The sequence below is a fragment of the Mytilus californianus genome, unplaced genomic scaffold, assembly GCF_021869535.1.
Source record: "Mytilus californianus isolate M0D057914Y unplaced genomic scaffold, xbMytCali1.0.p SCAF_2, whole genome shotgun sequence".
NCBI classification, from domain to species: Eukaryota; Metazoa; Mollusca; class Bivalvia; order Mytilida; family Mytilidae; genus Mytilus; species Mytilus californianus.
The window spans coordinates 125,057,099-125,079,649 of record NW_026262668.1 but is presented as its reverse complement, the minus strand read 5'-3'; the positions used below and the strand labels follow the sequence as shown (position 1 = coordinate 125,079,649).

General features: G+C 30.9%; 1 protein-coding gene across 1 annotated transcript in view; it reads right to left on the bottom strand.

The window, feature by feature from the left end:
• Window positions 1–14,833, bottom strand: part of LOC127727795 (mucin-16-like) — a 198,982-nt gene extending 184,149 nt beyond the window's left edge. Inside the window, exons 1-12 of the mRNA XM_052234911.1 lie at window positions 14,574–14,833; window positions 6,925–7,122; window positions 5,834–5,901; window positions 5,072–5,176; window positions 4,436–4,606; window positions 3,624–3,841; window positions 3,152–3,266; window positions 2,135–2,299; window positions 1,807–1,892; window positions 1,542–1,655; window positions 993–1,146; window positions 339–579 (exon numbers count right to left, since the gene is read on the bottom strand). Coding sequence (XP_052090871.1) covers window positions 339–579; window positions 993–1,146; window positions 1,542–1,655; window positions 1,807–1,892; window positions 2,135–2,299; window positions 3,152–3,266; window positions 3,624–3,841; window positions 4,436–4,606; window positions 5,072–5,176; window positions 5,834–5,901; window positions 6,925–7,122; window positions 14,574–14,671 — 1,733 coding nt within the window. The 5' untranslated portion in view covers window positions 14,672–14,833. The remainder of the gene's footprint in view (window positions 1–338; window positions 580–992; window positions 1,147–1,541; window positions 1,656–1,806; window positions 1,893–2,134; window positions 2,300–3,151; window positions 3,267–3,623; window positions 3,842–4,435; window positions 4,607–5,071; window positions 5,177–5,833; window positions 5,902–6,924; window positions 7,123–14,573) is intronic.
• Between the last annotated feature and the right edge of the window lie 7,718 nt (window positions 14,834–22,551).

Here is a 22,551-nt window from a genome sequence, read left to right as displayed (position 1 = left end):
GCTAATTTATACTTTGAAGCACTACTAAAATCATTTCGCTAATTTATACTTTGAAGCACTACTAAAATCACTTTGCTAATTTATACTTTGAAGAACTATAAACACATTTTTTTGTGTTTTCAAGATTGAAATTCTGTACAGTTTGTTGTTTGCATTGCATGAGATCTTTTCTTTCTGTACTGTTTATGATGGTCTGCATGAAATCTTTTGTGAATTATAGACTCAAACGTTTATAGTGTAGTACGGCAAGATTTCTTATCAACAGGTTAAGTGCCTTTAGTTTGCTTTACAGTGAATGGTGAAAATGTAACTTCCTTTGTTTTGGCATGTATACTGACCATGCATTGCATCCGTTCTTTATGGTTTCTCCATTGTTGTATCGTTTACGGTTGAATTCACATTGACACTCGTCTGCTTTCACACAAACTCCATCCTGTATGAACTGACCTACTGGACATTCACATCCAGACACACAATCCTCCATACAACTGTCTGGTAACACACTGTAAAGGGTTTTACAGGTTCGGGGACATTTTGACGAACATTCACGATAAACCTTTCCATCCTCACATGTTTTTGCTGAAAGTAAAATAAACCTTTACAATGCGTGTCATTCGTTGATTACAATTGTTACATTAATTTTAAGTTGCTTCATTTAGCAAAAGCCGAGTCTTAAGAAAATAGCCAGTTTCCAGAAAAATCATACATTTATACATTTTCAAAACAACTATTGCAGATCACCTTGCTCATTACCATATGTTGGATATTCATCTATTTTTGTCTTTGAATTCTCAACCATCACAATTTACAGAAATAATCAGAATTTCAGTGTTGAAATCGTTATGTTTTATAGATGATTTTGAATAGAGTGAATACATGACATCTACCAACATACTCGTCACAACACAATCATTGAACGATGTACAAATATTCTTAACATTCTTAATATTTTATTTTATTTTCTAATATCAAAATATAAGAAATCGACATACGACAGAAGTTTGAAGATCTCCAGAAAACAATAACATCCAATGCTGCACAGGACTGTGCAAATCTGCCACTGTATTCACATTTCACTGTATCCGAGTTATTGCCTGCTTTACATACTTCATTTACACATAGATTATAAAGGAAATATGGACTCTCCTGGAAATATAGCATTATAATTAGCATTATTATTAGCATTACTATTGTTATTATTATTATTGTTATTATTATAAAAGTAAATTGATTTTTTGATACAGCAATCGAAATATGTCAATAACATTTCAAGTTTATGTGATGTCACATATTTTAGATTTCGTACAACTTAAAACTTTGAGTGTCAATACTAGTTAACATTTATTCTATGCCTTGATTTTTTTTCATTAAATATACAGCAAATATTAATTGTGTGGTGTATCGTATCTTTGGAGGAGAACAAACTAGGTTTATGTTTTTCATTATTATCATCAACGTCAATCGATATATTTTGCACCTTATTTTCAAGGGAGTATTTTTTTTTGTATTCCTCTAAATTTTAAATACATCAAGCAACTTACCAATTTATGACATTCAGAGAAAATACCAGACAAAATAGTAGAACAAGCTTGTTCAGCATTTTGTTTGTCTTGTGATGTTGTACAGTAATCCTGCATCACACCTGCTCCTGGGCACTGAAAGGAAGTCAATATTTTATTAAGAAAACATAACTCTGGTCTAAATTTTCAAATTTCAATTTTACTTAAAAAATGGTAAATTATATTAATTGAAAAATTAGTACATTAATTCGAATATGTCAGATATTAAAAAAAATAAGTGACTTACTTGTGTTGCCTCATTAGCTACTGTCCATGTGTTAGCAGCATACACAATATTTGGTGCTGGGTCTCCAGTTCTTGTCATTTTATCATCTTTAGAAAAATAAAACAAGTATCTAGTTACAACACTATACTATTGTTTCAGTAATGATATTAATTTGTTGCATGTCATTAGGAAAAAGACCTTTCTGGGGTATTTGTATCTAGGAAATATGGTACTGTGATAAAATAGAAAAAAAAGTATTCTAACATTTTTATCTTTAAAGACTTATTAGATGTTTAATTTTGCAGAATATATATATACTCAAAGTTCTTGTATACTTGATTGTACTTACTTGAAGGATTGTCATCAAAGTCACCACAAATACCAGCAACAGATCCAGCCTGTATTCTACTTTTATCTAATGTGATATATATAGCTGAATATTTATCAACTTTCAGGCTTACTCCAATATGACAGGTTACAAAAGTCCAGTCTCCTTTTTTCATTATTGTTGCAGCTAATTTAAAAAAAATAAGATTTAGTAACAATATGGAGTATTTAAATGTCTAAGAGCTAAACAAAATTTCATAAATAACTAATTCAGTTTTGCTTCTAAAAAAGAAGATTTATATCAGTTTGCTAATGAAACAAGACTTAAATGGGTTTTTTTATATTGAAATTCAATCCCAATTTACTTTGGTCATTGCACAAGATCTTGCCATCCTGCACTGTTCATGAGGTCGATTTATGATGTGTTTTACTCGGGCGTACAACTGCCTATGTGTTAGTGTAGGACAAAATCATGTTTCAGTTCCTGCAAGCATTTTTTGATACAGTATTGTTTACTAATTTTGTATTTATATAATACCTATGTTTCTGTTATCTTAATCGTTGTTTCAAGGAGTAAAGTGCTTATTTCATAGCTATGATTTGGTTTTTATTATACGTTTTCAACTCACATAAGGTCAAAATGGCAGAGGACTGAATGCACACTAAATGTTGACATAGTTGTCCAAAGTTATGAAGTTTTTTGTTGGTGGTGGGTGGTGATGGGGAGTTCTATGGAACTTTGTATTAGGCCAGATATTCAATAGCCTGTTAACATTTATTCACAGCTTTCGTGAGGATAGAGCTAGTCATATTGTTAAGACACTATTGTTAATGATCGCTTTTTTTAGTGTATTGTGTTTCATTTAGTTGATTTTTCATTTATGTATATATCCCTGTCTCATTTTATTTATAAAGTGACCAACAGATGTCAGTTTTCAGCGAACTTTTTTTAAGTGGTTGTCACTGACATTTTACTTTCCCTTTTATTACTAATAGTCAGTGGTACAGTTATTTTAAATATCATATATAAATATCATACTTCTTCCTGGTGTTTCTTTGGGCGTCTCCAAAATCAATGGAAATTCAGCATCGTTAATATACACTAATCCATTTTCTAATGTTATGGTCTCCCCTGATACTTGCAACGTAAATCTCTACAAAAATAAAAAGTAATCAGTATTTGTGTTTCGTACTAATAATGCAAAAAACAGTATTTGCCATAAAAATTGGACTCCAACAACTAACTAGTAATGTAGAAAACACAAAGACAATAAATAATCAATACCACTGGATTATATCTATGTTTGTACAATATTTCCCAAAAAAATTGTTGATACTTTTTCCTGTTAATAAGTAGTTCCCCGGAGTCACAGAACATACTTGTGGGCTTGATATTATTTTTCGTGACTTTTTATGTAGGCAGCGACTATATCAATTGCTCTTATGCTTTAAAAGTTTTCACTTTTGATCTTAATCAAAGTTTTTTCATTAATACAATATCTTCCTCCTACCTTTAGGCAGTCTTCACTTGAGTCACATCTGATAATCTTTGATTGTACATGCCACAGTGGTGTTTGTCCTCCGTTTCCTTTATCCATCGCCAAAGTGTATGTACACAGACCAGGGAATGCAAACTCATACCCATCAAATGTACGGTAGTAAAAAGGTCCAAAGTTAAAACAGGTTCTGAAGTTCGGATTGAACATTTGCTGTATTATTCCTTCAGTTCCTGAATAAGGCAATGGGACATGTTAGTATAAAAAATGACTGTAATATGACACTATCTTAGCTTTAGATATAATTAGTACCTGTTAAATACAACAGTGAAAAGTAACCTTAAAGGTAGAATAGAAGAGCGAAAAAGCTGGATCGTTCCATTAACTTTAATTATTGTGGCCTTGGGTAATCTACTGAAATTGTGTTTTGCTCAAAAATTCCTATGATATTCAATCTTTTAGGCTAGGTTGTTTCAAAACAGAAGAATTGAAAAAAGAAAAAAATCAAGTTATTCCTCCAATTGCTATTTTTTTCGAACGAATGGGGAACTCTAGGAAGTATCTTCTACTGTTATTGCTTTTATCATTGCTTCCAACATTGATTGATATGTTTCAAAGGGTTTCAGGAAGATAAACATGTCTAAATAGCTGGTATCGAATGGTGTCAATAGCTCGCATGACTCTTTTGATAAGTTGGCTCCCAAAAATAAAGATAATAACATAAGACTCGTTTACCGGGCTATATAGAGTATTTCGGAAGTACATTGTTAATTTGGTAAATGTTACTGGCAACATAAACAAAACGATTGTTATATTGTTTAACATACCTCCTTCTGTCTTGATACATTTTGTACAAGTTTCGCTCCCTACACCCCAACTTTGGGCATCTGCTAAAGCACAACAATCAGCTTGTGGAAGACGTATATTTTCTGCACCTTCGGCTTTGACACTGCCACAAGTTTGACCTTTATAACAGTATCGTTCATTGTCGCCGGCATCTGGATGAAAGTAACAAAATAAAGATTAAGAATGTTTTATATTTTTAAAAGTGTTCAAAGAAAATACTTTTCCTTATAAAGTGATTACTTTGATCAATACTTATAGCATAAGATCTTTTTTTTTATCATAAGACCACCAGAACCCTTACTTTTAAAGTGATTATGTTAAAGAAAACGTTTAGCATAGGATCTTTTCATCATAAGACCACCATATCACTTCCTTTTCAAGTGATCATGTTGTTGAAAACTTATAACAAAAAATCTTCATCGTAAGACAAACAGAACACCACATTTTCAAGTGATCATGTTAATGAAAACTTATAGTTTGAAATCTTTTCATCATTTATTTAGACCACCAGAACACTTCAATTATATATGTGCCTTTCCCAAGTCAGGAGCATGTAATGCAGTGCTTGTTGCTGTCTTTCATTTATGTTTTTCGTTATTTGTTGGTTTAAAACTTACATATCTTTTTGTCTTCACACATTATTCCTGTGAACTCAGCCCCACAGTCACACATTTCAGGCTTTGAGCACACACCACCATTTTTGCACGGATTTGTACAAATAGCTGAAATATACGAATATTTACTATAGATGTATTTCAAAATATGTCAAATTTTCATGGCCTTAAAAGATACGAATAGTTCTTATTCTGACAATGACATTTTGATATGTGAGTGATTATTGCATGATAAATTTGGTTACAATTTTACATTTAGAGCTGGGTAACGCATACGCTAAGCGTGTTCAGTTGTTAAAAGGACAAGAATGACAATATTGAAAATTGAAACCAGGAAGGACCATTTCGTTGACTGCTTCTTTTTACAAAAAAAAAACATTCTTATAAAGGTAAAACGATGATTTACGTTTCTTTTTAATCGAACATGAAATTTTAAAAAAGGGCCTAGAAAAATCGTCATTATACGATTGCTCGTGCTTGTCTGTCTGTTTATATCTATGTGTATGTTTAAATCGGTTCATTGAACATCGACAGTCTTCGGGTTAGTTGGATGGCGTTTAGACTTTAAAAAAAACGCACTAAATGCTGATACATCATAATGAGTCCATGCGTTGTTTCTTTTGGACTTTTTGCAATTTTGATACATGTTTAAGTATGTTAACATGAAATACAAGCATTTGAGTCAAATCAGTGAAATGAATTTGACAGCTAATGCCCGTTTAGTAAGATATACATATCTGCCTATGATTAAAACTCTTTACTTACGAGAGTCGCATATGCCTGTTCCATTTTGATATCCGCTACAACACTCAGTCACTTCATATTCCTTATTCCTATAGTGAAGATATCAAAATATCGTGAAAATGAAATCAAATACGTCTAACAAAATGTATGTCGTTCTACAAATGTATGATTATTAGTCACTACGTTAAACAAACAATTCTCTTTAAATCACAATAAATACAACCATATCCTTAGAAGTGATAAACATGCTTTCTTTGTTTGTCAAATCCATACATATCACCATTCGAATTAGTAAATCAAAACACAAATACGTTTTAACAATGCATGACTATAGGTTGTGATAAAGTCTATGTCATCATCTGTCCACTTGTCTGTCCTTTTTAAAGGCTGATTTTTCATCTTCTTTTCTTTCTTTTTTTTCTTTTTTTTTTCCTTCTTTTTTTGTGTGTGTCTTATTGATGTTTACCTCATATTTGATATTTCACATTCGAACATGATTACCAAATGGCAAAAAATTTCTAACTTATTATAAAACAGACAAAAGACGTGTTAACTTCAAATTCTGTTAGACCATGATGTAATATATCTGTCCCAATCAAAACTTATTTGCATTCTAAAGTAAAGTATATCTATTTTCTAACTATGAAACAATTTCATAAACAACAATAAATAAGTAGAATTGAAATTTCGCACAGCCATTCTCTTTTTTCAAATATGCTCTTATGTTTACCACTGCCTCATTTTTTTTCTACAAAACTTATCACATTCAAAGGTAGACATTGGTTATATTTTAACCCTTTAGCATTTGTTTGTGAAAAAAAAACAATTAAGGTTAGATCTGTTTTTGTAAACATTCCAGGTTCTTTTCATAGGTTCTTAATATTTTGTATTGATGGTCCTCGAGTTTATAACATATCAGTGGGTTAAGTGAAAGGCCACTTTCAAATGTTTGTGATTGAGCGTTCCAGATGAAGGTAAAGAAAGCACTTCGGACGCACAAAATTTAAAAAGTGTTATTTTCATTTAAAGAACTAATTTATGTGATATAACTCCATGAAGGATAGGCTTACTCTATGTAATTTCCGAGGTGCTACGGTTATCTTAATACTTACCTAAAGAAATAGCAGATTTTATCTTGATCTGCTGAAGATGACATGATTTTGTTCAAAGCGTTGTTGATATCGTTTGTACTCATCCCAGGAAATGACGAGGTTCTGTTCAGGCTAAAACCTTGTAACGTATTTGAAAGAAATGATGTACACTTTTCCGTCTTTTCTTCTACTGTGTTCTTTGTGTGAGTACATATATGACTAGAATAAATATAAACAAAATATAGCTTTAAGTTTACCTTTTGATACATATAATAAAATACTTATAACATATCTTTTCTGTAATATACATAATACAATATTAGTACACAGTCGTTATATAACAACAATATTAAAAACGCTATTTTTTTAAAGCAGGGATGCAATTTTTGTATAGCTTTGCTTCTTTTATAGAGTACTGTTATTTGTGTACTGACCCGAGTAAAAACTGGAGGATTACGCCTTATTTGCTATTTTTTGTAAGTTATTTAGAACAACACATCCATTAAACATCAATAAAGTCACTACAGAGTAACTCCACTTTATCTATTTCCCTTCAAGTCAATGCGGCTAAACTACAAATTTACGATTTTTGGTATTCCGATATTTTGCTTCGACTAATTAGAAGGGGGAGTGGTCGAAAATTTCCGTTGAATTTACCTTTATGTCTAGCGTTAGGTTTTAAAAAAAGAAGGTTTGTTGGACCTAACGCCAGTTTTCTCAAAATATCTCTCCAACGTTTTTAATAAAGGTTAACATGATTTTTAAAACAACAATACAAGAAATTTTCCTTGATAAACCTCTTTTTTAAAGGGAAGACATGTCATTTTCGATTAATCATTTCTATACGTAAATAATGTGTTTAGTCCTTCAAAGGAATCTCACTTTTAAATAGAAATTAATAGCACAACAGTGAGAATAAATTTCCTTTCTAATACGATTTACAACACCGACGAGAAATTTGTTGACTGCACAAATAATAAAATATGTAAGAACTAATCCGGTAGGATCATAAGAGTTTTAAGCATGTAACAGTTGGAATTTTATTGAACTAATAGAATTTTAAACGTCTAATAGGCCACAACAATCGCATTATTTGATTTCAGTTACTCCCTTGTTCCTACGTCACAATAGAAATGGGAAATGTTTAAACTAAAGCCAAGTTAGAAAATTTCTTTTCGGAAAATGTTTTGAACTGGAATGCAAAGAAGTTGCAGTAATTTGATTAACTGTATCAACGACTGTTTGTGTTGCGAGTGGTTGGTGTTTGACATATTCCAAGAGCGAGTGGTTGGTGTTTGACAAGAGCAGACATAATCAGTCGTTCTGTTTATAGTAATCCATTAATCTCACATCAAAACAGTCTAGTGTTGTTGGTTTTTTTTATAAACGTGGGATTTAGTTGTAGGTAATTTGAATTACTCCATCATTTTCTTTAGGTGCGATAAATTAGTGAAAATGAGAATATGATATCTAATATGTTGTTTTGAAGAACAACACTTATAACTCAGTTGAATGGAAGTAGTTAAATTTAAATGTTTATAATTTGTAAGTCCTGCTATCCATTCTTGATATAACTTATTTATGTAACTCTATTGTCACACATACATTCATTAATATGTATATACATACTGAATCTCATACATGTATAACATATGTGCTCGTTTATTATTTGTGCTACCCTGGCATATCATGTTAAGTTAATTATTTTTAATTTTCTTCAAATTATCTATTAGGTAGTTTTGAAATGAATAATGCTGTACTGTCATTATGTTTATGTCTGTGCATGTTTTTTGTCGTTTTATGATGTCATATAGTGTATCTTATAATGCGGACAGAGCTTCCCTGGGACTACCCTGTTGATCAATCCAATTTAATTGATTCGAATGAAATATCGTTTAAACTAACTCCATCAATTATATTCTGTTTTCGCTTATAAATTTAAAAAAAAACAAAGAGTTTTAAAGGGCAAACAAATGTACTAAAATGATGTAAAAATTAAAATTACAACACGAATAAGGCCTTATAATATTCGTTTAAGATATGACTAAAAGCAGTAAAAAAATCTAGAAATAATGCACCACAACAAACTAAATCAACACACAAAACAGGGAAAATTAAGTTACTAGCAATCAAATTGTTAATAACTGTATCATCGATCATTCTTTACAAAAAGTTCGGAGTAAATTTTTCGAAAATTTTACTTCATCGAAGAGGCAATCTCTTGCTTATTATCTTTCTCTTTTCTTTAATTTCCTTTTCTTAGTTTCGTTTATTTTTAAAAGTATTTGAAAACATCTTCTTTACGTGTTCTTTTTATATTTCATCACTTCCAATGCACTTAACACTACCGTGTTCACTATATATATCCATTTGAACAGCATTGATTCCATCCGACCTAATATTAAAGTTGTCCACATTATTTATTTTCTACTAAGAAATAACTTTTATCATTAAAATGAAAATGAAAACCAAACAAATATAGAAAAAATAACGTGCTGCTTAATTTAAAAAAGAAAGATAAAGTAAAAGACTACTATAATTGATTAGAAACTGGACCGTGGTCAACAGAGTCAAAGATATATCATAAACTGGACCGTGGTCAACAGAATACAAGATTTATCATAAACTGGACCGTGGTATAGGATGAACAGAGTCCATGATATGATATCATAAACTGGACCGTGGTATAAGATTAACTGAGTCCAAGATATGATATCATAAACTGGACCGTGGTATAAGATTAACTGAGTCCAAGATATGATATCATAAACTGGACCGTGGTAAAATGTAATGTCGGCACTTTTTATAGCCTTCTATATACGATATGGGTTTTGAGAACTGATGAAGGCCGTTCCGTGACCTATATTTGAATACATCTATGCCCTTTTGTCTCTGGTGAATAGTTTTCTCAATGCCATGATGCCACATCATATTTTTGCAAGAAAAAATAAGAACGTAATAGAGATGAGATAGCTATAAACTGGCGATTCTTACTGTTGCATAATCAGTAGCTACATGTAAATAGGATTTTAAGAACACGAATTGTGTTTACTCTTTTAAGTGAGTGTAAATCGCTCCTGTTTATTGCAAACATAAGTTCAACAATGTTCACCAATGTAAATACATTAGAATGGACAACTCAGACAAAGGCCCAATGGAGACATAAAATATTGAAATATTATAATAAGTTACTTCCGCGCGTGTCCTAGATTGTAGATAATGTAATATGCTACCCTGAAATATAGAAAATCTTTTCTTTATTTGCATACATATTCCCCTTCTGGGTCTAAATCAGATTAATTAGACTCGTGTTTTCTATTCTGATTATACTCCTCTATCAATAATAGTATTATATTTCCATCACCCTATGTGAAGATTAAAAGAAATAAAAGTTGAGGATTACCTGAAAAGTTCCTTTATCCCAGTTAATTGGACGATTTTTTTGTCAATAGAATTCAATAAAGAGTAAAGCATTCCACATATCTAATTATTACAGCATGTTACAGTATGTACTATTACATCATCTTATAAAATCAATCAGGAAACTTGTATGGTTAGGTTTAAACTGCAAAAACTCATAAATTGGTACAAGGATGAAAATATCACGAGTAAAATTCTCCATTACATGTATTATAAAGTAAATATTGTTTAATTAGTTTAGGATTCTGTTATATGAGCAATATTTTTAAGTTTTTTTTTTTTGTTTGTTTATTTGCTTTATCAGCCTTTCTGTAAATGTCTTTCGATTCAGTCTCATATCTATTGATTCATATCTATTGATGTAAATATTTTTTAACGGTTGTGTCGATAAATACGTGTATTTGTTGTCTGTTCTTATTATATTTTTATGAATTCTTTGTTTATATTTGACATTGAATAAAAAAGTTAAACAATTGCATTAAATTCAATAAATTGCTTGAAGTCTTTATGAGTCATTAATAGTGATTTGCGGAGCGAAAGGCCGTTTGAAAGTTTGAAGTGAGTCATTATGTCTTTTCCAAGTTTATACTAAAATTTCGAATTTCGCAGATTAAAAACCCCGGGCCCCTTTTTTCCGATAAAATACACATGTACTCCAAAAGAAAAGGGTTCTGTCATCAAAGTAAGCAAATTTCGTTGTAAAAAGTAGAATCTCAAATCTGTCATGTGTGTACGTTACATGAATGCTAGATGCTTTCGCCGCTTTTTATTTACAGCTTTTGATATGCCTGAATGTTAACTGCATTTGTACTTCCGGTTTTATCTATTTTTTCTTTGTATTTTATTTAGTTTTTTATATATCTATTCCTCTTGTGTTTTCTTTTTTCAGTTTAATGTATCTATTGTAATTGTTTTGTCATATTTCTAAGGCTAAAATTTTAACTAAGATATTTGATACCATTTGTAAATTGATTATATTGCTTGCACGTTCTATTGTTTTAATGTCATATCTTTTTCATATTCCGACAAAAGCACAATGGAGCTTGTCTTTTTTTTTTTTTTTTTCCTTTTTTGTATACATTTCGAATCAAAATACATTTTTCTTACATTATCTTATCTTAGAGTTTTACAAACTATAATTAAAACTATTTCAATGCATGCTTTCATCATTTTCATAATTTAGAAGTCGCATTGTTTTATATTGAAAAGTTTTTAAAGTAAAATCAAAATGTCAACAAAGGTCATTTATTTCATTGGGTTAGCACATTTTATACTAGATGGAAAAGGCGTCTTTTCTTTTATTCTAATGTTTTAAAGGGGGGTATATTAATAACAAATAAAATAATAATATACAAATGTTTTAGAAGATTGAATGAATTAAATTGATTTGTGAGATATAGTCTTTGAACATTTTATAAATCCATATGGACGTATGGTGGTGTCCTTTATGTAGATTAACTAATTTTACTGAAGCGGGTTATATATATAGTGATCTTTTCGTTCTTTCGCCTGTCCTTTTGTCCGCGCTTTGTGTCTAGAGTTTCAATGAAACTTTCGAAGAATCTTTAGTATCTCAGACATTGCACAATTCCTATTGCTTTTATTATTCCAATGATTTTGAGGTTAATCATGGCAAGACCTTAGCCTTATCAGAATTTTTATTTTTGGTTTATTTATCTGTTGAATGCTTTGAGTATTCACGACCTTTTTCCTCTTTGTAATCATATTGACAGATATTCATTATTGTGTTTGAACTTTTGATTTTGCCAATTGTTAAGGGACTTTCCGTTTTGAATTTTCCCTGGAGTTCGGTATTTTTGTTATTTTACTTTTTGTTTACTTATCTGCGCGACTCTTTTTTTAATTACCGATATATATATAATCCCGGCGAGGGAAAAACAAAAATTTGCTTCCGCAAATTTGCAGATTTAACATTGTTGTGCTGATATTTAGAGTAATTATATATATATATATGTATTTACAACAGAGACTGCGTAGATATGTATCCAAAATGAATAGTACTGTGCGATTTGAACTTGCATTATTCTAAAATTTTAATGTTGACGAAGGTTAAGTAACATAAACAGAGACTGTGTAAATAGTCACCCGAAATTTATAGCATTGCGCGATTTGAACCCGTATAATTCTATTAAAAACTTCAAAGTTGACGCAGGTTAAGTATTTACAACAGAGACTGCTAACTTATGCATCCAAAATGAATAGCTCTGTGCGATTTGAACCTGTATAATTCTAAAATTTCAAAATTGACGCAAAATAAGTAATTACAACTGAGACTGTGTAGATATGCACCCAAAATGAATCGCATTGCACGATTTGAACCTGTGTAATTCTAAATATTCTAAATTATATATACATATCTATACTAACTGTACTGTTTTATTATGAAGTTGTATGACCGTTCTTATCGTACGAACATGTGCTTCTCTCTGCAACTTCCTACCAGTTATAAGTGTTACTGTCTAAGCATGCACTAAACGTAGTGTTTTGGTTTTTTTTACATGTATTGTGCTGTCAGTAGTATATATAGTTTTTTGTGGGGTGAGGGAAGTTCCTTTTGATTTTTGTATAATATGCATTATATATATATTTGTATGCAGGTTTAAATACTTAGTGGGTTTTTTTTCTGAAAGCTTATTTAATATAATTCTATTACGATTTTGATCAGATTGTTGTAGACTAACAGCTAGTAACTGGTAGTAATACTAGTTTTTTTTTCTTTTGTTTGATCCACCCAGCAAAGTCGGTTTTTTTTTTATTTTCCACTTTTGACTTTTCTATTCACACGATCTGGTATAAAGTCGAATGAGTCGAAACGAAAATAAAAAATAAGACGTAACTTAAAATGGTAGCGTGAAACCAAATAAGACTAGATATAAATAAAGACCAAACGACTTTAAAAACTAAATAATGTCAACCATTTGACTAGTTTAGTCATTTGAAACCATATCATAAAAATAAATGATTTTTTCCCAGTATTACATTAAAGTATCGTTCTATAGTTTATTATTGAATATGCATTAAAATATGATACTTGAAGTTCATATAATAACTATTAATTATAATATTTATCAAAATTAATCAATGTTTATAGTCACCATACATAACTTATGTACACAAATGTCAAATACAATTTTTATTTTTGAAACTTCATATATATGAAATGAGTTTCCTAAAATTTTACAATAAATTTGGTTTAGGTATTATCACCAATGTGAAAACGTAACAAAGCTTATGTGAAATCACCATATAAAACTCATCACAACATTTGTATTTTCATGAGTAACATGACGGGTGCTTCGTGTGGAGCAAAATCGGAATACCTCATACCACGCCTGCGTTTTGGGGTTTGTGTTGCTCAGTCCAGTTGTAATGGTGGTGTCGGTTTTCTTCGAGTTATGATTTTTAATTGTCCTTTCGGTATTTTATAACTCTTTTTTCAAAGATATGTAGCTTTGAATGTTTTTAGATTACTTTGCATTATATTGTCTAGGGAAAGTAATTAATCCACTAAAATAATGATTTTGGAAATAAGTAATTTTTTCTAAAGACATAAATAGATAACTATAGAAAAATATATTTCTCAAAAAAACAATCCAATATAACTGGATGAAATTCATGTATTTAGTACATATCGGATAAAAAAAAATGTATTCAGTACATAACGGATAAAATAAATGTTTTCATTACTTAACGGATAGAATAAATGTTTTCATGACATAACGGATAAAATAAATGTTTTCATTACACAACGCATAAAATAAAAGTTTTCCATGTATAACAAATAAAATAAATATATTCACTGCATAACTGATAAAATAGATGTTTGCTGTTCATAACGGATAAAATAAATGTTTCAGAATTCACAAGTGAATTGTGAATATATAAATTTAGTTCGGTTGTCTTGGATTTTCAAAACTTGTGTCACTAGCTTTATATTTTGTCAAAATTTGGTAAAACTAGAAAATAAACCTTGTCATATAACCATCTTTCAGTGAAATGTGACTTTCAGCATTTTAAAAATTGTTTAAAGATGGCATTGCCAAACAAATGATCCTATTTTATAACTGCTACTTTTTAGATACTTTGCAAAATTTATACATAAAAGTAAATATTTAGAACCATTTGTTATAATGACTGTAAAAGCAATTAAAACAAACACACAATATAATGTGATTTATATTTAGGGCACAATTTTCCAAAATTAAAATTGTATTCACAAATTCACTAACCTTGACTGTGCCGAGGTCCATTGTAACGTTCCAGTTGTTAATATCCATAGTATCACAATGAAGTAGGTCGGTAAGGACCCGGCCATTTTTGGTCCCATAATGGGTTTAGGAAAAACGTAAGTCTTTGTAAGAACTTCCAATTTGTAAATGTTTTTAGATATGTCCGTATACACTAATTACAATGTAGAAGTTCTCAATTCTCTCTCTGTTCTCTTGAGGGACCGACTGTCCTCTGAGGCGTTGAGTCAAGATTTGCTTTTTATACCAGATGTATTTACGTAAGCATTTTCCATTATCTATTTTGCATTCTAGTAACTGCGATGATTCTTTACAAATCGATCTGATCGAATAGACCCAACATCTGGTCCAGCTCCGATTGGTTAACAGTCATTATTCAGACGGGAATCGATTGGTGATAGACAATCTTATTATATTCATACGCTCTTTTTAATGTTGGTCAGGAGCTGTCAATAAAACAGTTATAAATTTTCACAAAACCTTAACAACATATGTTGTTTACTGGGCTTTAAGAAGATTGTATAGTTTTCAGAAATGAGAGATTATTTTTCATATTGTAATATAGAAATGAAATATTTGTTTCTTTTGTTCATACAAAAAAGCTGTGTAGTGCCCATTTTGTAACGAATGTAAAACGACTCTACATACAAGAAATATTATTTTCCCCTATTTAGACTAGTGCTAGTTTACACAGAGATGGCAAACCTAGTTAAACATAATATTTCTTATGCTTAATCTATTAGCGAAAAAGTCAAATCTTAATGCTATAGCTAAAAGCATTAAATCATACGTGATGGCTAAATGGTTATTGTCTATTCATAAGCATAATGCAGTAGTGCAGTAGTGCAGTGGTGTCGAATCTCAAAATGGAATCCATTTACTGGTGGTGCTGGTATCTTGTTATATAGTGCCATATAAAATAAGGAGATGTGGTATGATTGCCAGTGAGACAACTATACAACAGAGATCAAATGACATGGATTTAATCAATTACAGGTCACAACAGTACAGGCTTCAATAAGCAGTTGAAATACTGTAGTTTTAGCAATTACAGGTCACAGTACATGTTTCAATAAGCAGTTGAAATACTGTAGTTTTAGCAATTACAGGTCACAGTACAGGCTTCAATAAGCAGATGAAATACTGTAGTTTTAGCAATTACAGGTCACAGTACAAGCTTCAATAAGCAGATGAAATACTGTAGTTTTAGCAATTACAGGTCACAGTACAGCATTCAATAAGCAGATGAAATACTGTAGTTTTAGCAATTACAGGTCACAGTACAGCATTCAATAAGCAGATGAAATACTGTAGTTTTAGCAGTTACAGGTCACAGTACAGCCTTCAATAATTATACTGTAGTTTTAGCTAAATCATAAGAAGCCAAACGTAAGCAAATGATCCGATTTTTGAAAGGTAGATTTTGTTGGATTCAGATGAATGGAAGTTTGTATGCCTTGCCCTTTGTATGATTATACAAGAGTTTATATATTTTTAGGGGAGGTCTTTTTCAGGTCAAGTTTATCTTTTTGATATAACTTTATAAGGTTTGTTTTTGTTCAGTTTTCATTTTCTAAGCTTATGTGGTTCAACATTAAGTATTGACTCAATATTCATGGTTTATTTTTACACCTATTATAGTTGTCAAGCATCGAATCACAAAATTGAACCCTTCGTTTGTAAATAGTTATACAGTACTTGTATATAAACTAAATAATGATAAGCCAAACCGAAGTTAATGGTCCAATATTTTTGTAAGATTAAAGTTGAAGATTGTGTGATTGATCGTTATTATCATGATGTATATTACTAAACAAAGTTGTTCTTCTGTGGATCATTTTCTTTAAATAAAACGACCTTATAAAAAAGTGTGAAAGTCTATGGATGATGATACAAAGAGCAACAGTTGTGATAATGTTTACCTTACAAAGTGCAAAAAAGGTCATTTTTGATCTTACCGTGCAGGTACCATGATTTTGTCGTTTTGGTCAAAACATACCATGATACTTTAATCCCCTCCGCATGTGTAGTGTATATCCTAACCCATGCATTAGAAGGTTTATTTGTCACCATATTGTGTTGTACTTTTCGTTAGTGTATGTTATGATTATTGTAGTTTATATTCCTTTTGACTATCAAAGGTGCTTAAATGTATATTTTTGGTTAATCGAAACCGAAAACCCTACAGTAGCACGCTATTTTTGTAAATGAAAAATCGGTTTTGTCATCACAACTTTCCGTTTATAAACCGTTTTATGTCCGTCTTCTCTTATTAGTCCAATATGATAATATGTCTGACAATAAGTGAAAATAATGAGGCTTCCATTGTATTGAAGTTCAAGAAGCACATTGCATTCTTCCGAAAATGCCTGTACCAAGTCAGGAATATGGCTGTTGTTTTTCACTTGTTCCGTTGATTGATCGCGTTTGAATTTGTATGTTTTTATGGACTTCCCCTTTTTGAATTTGCCTTGGAGTTCAGTATTTTTGTTATACTGTTTTGCATATGTTACATATACATGTATATGTTACAGTGAATTTGTATACATAATCCCTGATTTTTCAGGGATTTTGCATAATCACAAAAATCATTAGTGATTATATATAATCCCTGAAAATGACCAGTGATTTTACATAATCACTGAAAATTTTAAGAATTATTCTACAAATTCCCTGAAATGATTTCAATAGTACAAAGATTCGCTGTTTTGGTAAAAATATATCAAATACAGACAAATAAATCATATGTATAACATCTTTATGGTTGAAGTGGACAGTTTCCATTCCCTGTTCAGTTAACAAATCTTATTAAAGTGAACAGTTTTGCTGGTGACATTCTTTTCAACTGTGTTAAACCACATTAACTCATAAACAAAAAAGAATTTAAAATTAAATTAATAATACCAACATAAATGCACAGATCATATAATTTGCTGTGAAACAAAGGGGATGAAAGTTAACAAACATGGAATTAAAACTAAGCAACAAAATGCAACAAAACGTCCAGAAACACAAACAGAATACATGCTTGATAGATTGAACAGAATTTTGGAGGGGCTGTAATACCGATTCCGCATGTTGATCGTGGAAAGGGAGACCCCAAAAATATAATAGCCATTCTTCATAAAAGGGCTGAAAAGGACGAAGCATGAAATTATGTTCAGATAATATACAAGGAATCAATTTGAGGTATTTGATTGACCTTTTGAGTACCTTCAGATGTTTCTAATGAACACTTTATTTTTCTTCAAGTGCAGTAAAATCAAATTCAATATGTGAAGGCTGAGGGTTTTTTAAGGGATTGTTTTTGTTGCAAAAAAAAAACCGAAAAGCAGAGCAAATGTTCAATAGTAGAGGGTCTGGATGGGGTTTACAGAATAGATAATAATGTATAACCAGTGCAAAATAAAGGGCTAAAAAGATGTAGAATAAACAAAAATAGACAAAAAAATAAGAATAGAGAATAATGGACAAAGTAAATAAAGAATAAGGAAAAATTATCTAAAAAATTAAAGAACGAAGAAATGAGGGTCCCCCAATCCAGACACTTTTCGTAGATATCATCCAAATTTACAATGTAGTTTGTAAAAATAAATGATTTGTGTTAGAATATTGTGCTTAAGATTTTAATATTTATGTTTCTTAAGGTGTTTAAATATGATTTTGTAGAATAAATTATTTTACTTTTATTCATTCTCTCTTCATTCCATTTATTTATTATGTTTAATCCCTGACATTTTTTCTAGTGATTATGCACAATTCCTGAACATTTTAGTAATTATATATAATCACTTAAGTTACCAGTGATTATACAAACTCACTGTAACATATATTATATTGTGTAATAGATCAAACTTATTCGTTCTGTGTACATTTACTTGTTTTTGTGTATTGTCTTTTTGATCGAGTTGAGCCATTTCAACTGATATTTTATATCTTTTTATGGTGTAATGTTATACCACTGTTTCAGGTTAGGGTGCAGGTTGGCGCCTGTTAAAACGTTTAAACCAGCTGCATTAGTATGCACCTGTTCTAAGTCAGGAGCCTGTTGTTCAGTGGTTGTCGTTTGTTGTTGTGGTTCATAAGTATTTCTCGTTTCTCGTTTTTTATATAGATTAGACTGTTGGTTTTCCTGTTTGAATTGATTTACACTTAGTCTTTTTGGTGCCCTTTATAACTTTCTGTTCGGTGTGAGCCAATGCTCCGTGTTGAAGGCCGTTCTTTGACCTATAATTGTTTACTTTTTACACATTGTGAATTGGATGGATAGTTGTCTCATTGGCACTCATACCACATCTTCTTATTTATATATACATTAATTTTTTGGGGCCCTTTATAGCTTGCTGTTCAGTGTGAGCCAATGCTCCGTGTTGAAGGCCGTACCTTGACCTATAATGGTTTACTTTTATAAATTGTAACTTGGATGGAGAGTTGTCTCATTGGCACTCATACCACATCTTCCTATATCTATATGTATCTAACATCTATCCTACAGATACCGTCGACACAAGATCTCGAACCATAGTTTTGGAAAGCCCGACAAAGCAAGTGAACTTTTGGATCATGAAGATAAAAACATGTATCTAGACAAAATACCAACTGGTAGGTAAAACGAGATTATAAAATATCATGACAATTATGAGTATTTAAGACTCACAGACAGATACCATAAACATACTAATATATACAACAGGCCAGAGTCTGGGCTTGTTTTGCTATATGATATAAAAATAAGTTTGACGAAAAAAGGTCATTTATTCAAAATCATAAAATGCAGAAAAATACAATTTGCAAATAAAACATTTGACATAAAAGTTCATAATTAATGTGCAATTATAATACATAATTGATACGTAATTACATCAACTAAAATCATATCAATTGAATAAATGACAAAGAATAGCAAAGGTGGGGGGATCTGCCACAAATACACTCTTAAATTAAGAGTGGATCCCCCACCCGAGGACTCTGGCGACGTAAATACAATCTATATATCGAATTATATAAATAAAAAATTAAAAAAAACAAATACAAATTGCAGTTAAAGACCAGGCAATTCTGACATCCATAACATGTTTTCAAAACAAAAACATACATACAGTTAAATTGGGCCATAAAATTGAACAAAAACAATTAATATAATAGTAGCCTTTCTTATTTTTACATTGACAGACTAAAATAATGCATGAAGACATCAGAAGGGCAGGGTATAGCTGACCCCGTCAATACACCTCTATAATAAATATAAAAACCAGAGGCGAAGCTATGTACTTTTATAAAAACGACAATTGTCATAATTAAAATGACATTAATAAAAATGAAAATACTATTTCTCATTACAATGTTTAATCAGAAATCCAATAAAAACCGACAATTCTTCTCCATTGAAAAACTGACAGATATTATATAATCAAGTCATGATAAATGTTTTGGCAGGCAATACTGACCCAAAAACAGTGTATAATATTTAATTGCATCCTTACATATTTCATAAATGCATTCGAATTCCATATCCCCATCCCTTGAATCGAGAGGGGAATTCCCCTAGCTGCAGCAGAAGTTGCAGCCCTATCCTGAAACTGTGCGCTTTATAATACCGAGTTTCTAAACCAATGAACGAGAGAGCCGATTTTAAAGAGTTGGTGAAATAAGACCGTGCAACTGGTGATCCAGACTTAAATTTGAACAAAGGTCCAATTGTATGACCAAACTGTAACAAATATTGATAGACATATGTAACTGGACACGCAATATTGTCTGCACAAATCGGGATATAAATGGTTTTTGGATGCAGATCACTGTGTTCATAATATGTCATGGTTAAAGACACACCTTTCAACGTACTATAATATGTCGCCAACTTGTAGCACCTGCTTTGTATCAGAACCGCTTTTGATCGATATCTCACCTACCCGTTAAAAGGCATAAAAAGCCAACACAAACATAGCCCTAAGGGCTAATTGGTTGTCTACGTTAATAATAACATACGACAAAGAGTCAATTAATTTGATCAAAATGTCCTCAGTAATAGGTAGTCTAGGGTCATTCTTGCCTTACAAGTTCTGTACACCTTTCAAAATCTTGTTAATTATAAACATGTCTGTTGGATCAGGCCAATTATTTGATTTGTGCACATAACTCAAAGCTGGAATATGAGTGGCGATAGTTGATGGACTATAATTTCGTAAAAAATAGATGAGCAATAAAATGAGATAAGAGTATGTGGGAAGATGGAAATGGTCTGCATGCAACATAATACGTCTCACAAAATTGTAAATAACAATTTATCATTCTTGAGTAGGATGTGTGTGTGTAGCATCCGAGAAAGATGTTGTGAACAACTTAGCAATTACAGAGCTAACAATTGCACTGAAACTATTGGATTACATCTTTCTTATTGGTCATTGTTTTCATTATGTATTAAGAGGCGTAAATCTTTGCTACATATTGATAAAAAAAAATGGAGATATTTAAACTTTTCCCATAGTGTAACATATATTTTTTATAGTCCTTTGTATAAAAACATTTCCTCCAAATCTACATATTTACCTATTTTCAACAACTATGTCTAGCAAACTAGTCTCTTTTTAAATGATACGGGAACAGTCTTAAGGATCGTTGCACTGGATTTCTAGAGGTGGTAATTTATATTGGATATTGAAAGAGTCTTTAAAAACTAAAAAAACACTAAACACTTTAAATATTTAGTGCGTTAAAAATTTAAACCACTGAACTACAGGGTCCTGGCTTAAGACAGAGACATAAAGAATGCGGCGGGGTCAAACATATTTTTGAGCGCTCAACCCTCTCTTAATCTAGGACAGCTGTGTAATAGCAAAAAAGTAGAATAACTAACAAAATGACAAAATACACATATTACCGATCTATGTTTTAGTTGATTTTAGTCTCTGATGCATGAGTTTTTATTATTAAATGTGTTTGGCTTTTAACTAGCTGTCAGTAACTGCGAGTACTCTCAAATCGTACTTTCTTGTTTATTTGACCTGTTATACTAATTGTAATGTTTTTTTGTTATTTAATGTTTACTTATTCAGGGTTATATCTGGTCTATATACCAGCTTTGATAAGTGTTTGGTATTACTATAAATTTTCACTTCTTCGTACTATGAACATCAAAATTATTTATTTTGTAAAAATATTTCCTTTCTCCATTTGAACTGTACACGTAAACCTAACAACAAAATTATTTTCATTTACCTGTGTTTAAAGTAATTGCAAATGGCTGATATTTTTGTTCAAGCATATTGTTTTTCTCGAATTTTTTAACATTTTACAGCGGTATAACATGTAACTTTAATTATTCTTCCCTTAGTTTATTTATTTTGTATTTACATTGTATCATACATGTAGATCAAATTTATTTGTTCAGTGTATGTTCACTGGTGTTAATATGTCTTTTGATTGAGTTAAGCCATTTCAATTGATATTGTATAGTGTGTCTTTCTATGTTGTGATGTTACACTATTGTTTCAGATAAGGGTGAAGGTTTGGTACCATTAAAACGTTTAAACCCGCTGCAATTGTTTGCACCTGTCCTAAGTGAGGAATCTGATGTTCAGTAGTTGTCGTTTGTTGATGTGGTTCATAAGTGTTTCTCGTTTCTCGTTTTTTATATAGATTAGACCGTTGGGTTTCCCTTTTGAATGATTTTACACTAGTAATTTTTGGGGCCCTTCATAGCTTGCTGTTCGGTATGAGCCAAGGCTCCGTGTTGAAGACCGTACTTTGACCTATAATCATGGTTTACTTTTATAAATTTTGACTTGGATGGAGAGTTGTCTCATTGGCACTCATAACACATCTTCTTGTATCTATATATGAGTTTGGAAAGTAAGAAATGTGTTCACGTAGTAACATATGTAATGATCATCTGTTTCGATAGTGAAATGGTAAATTGAAGGATAAAAGTGTTTACGTGCTGAAAATTATATAAATTATA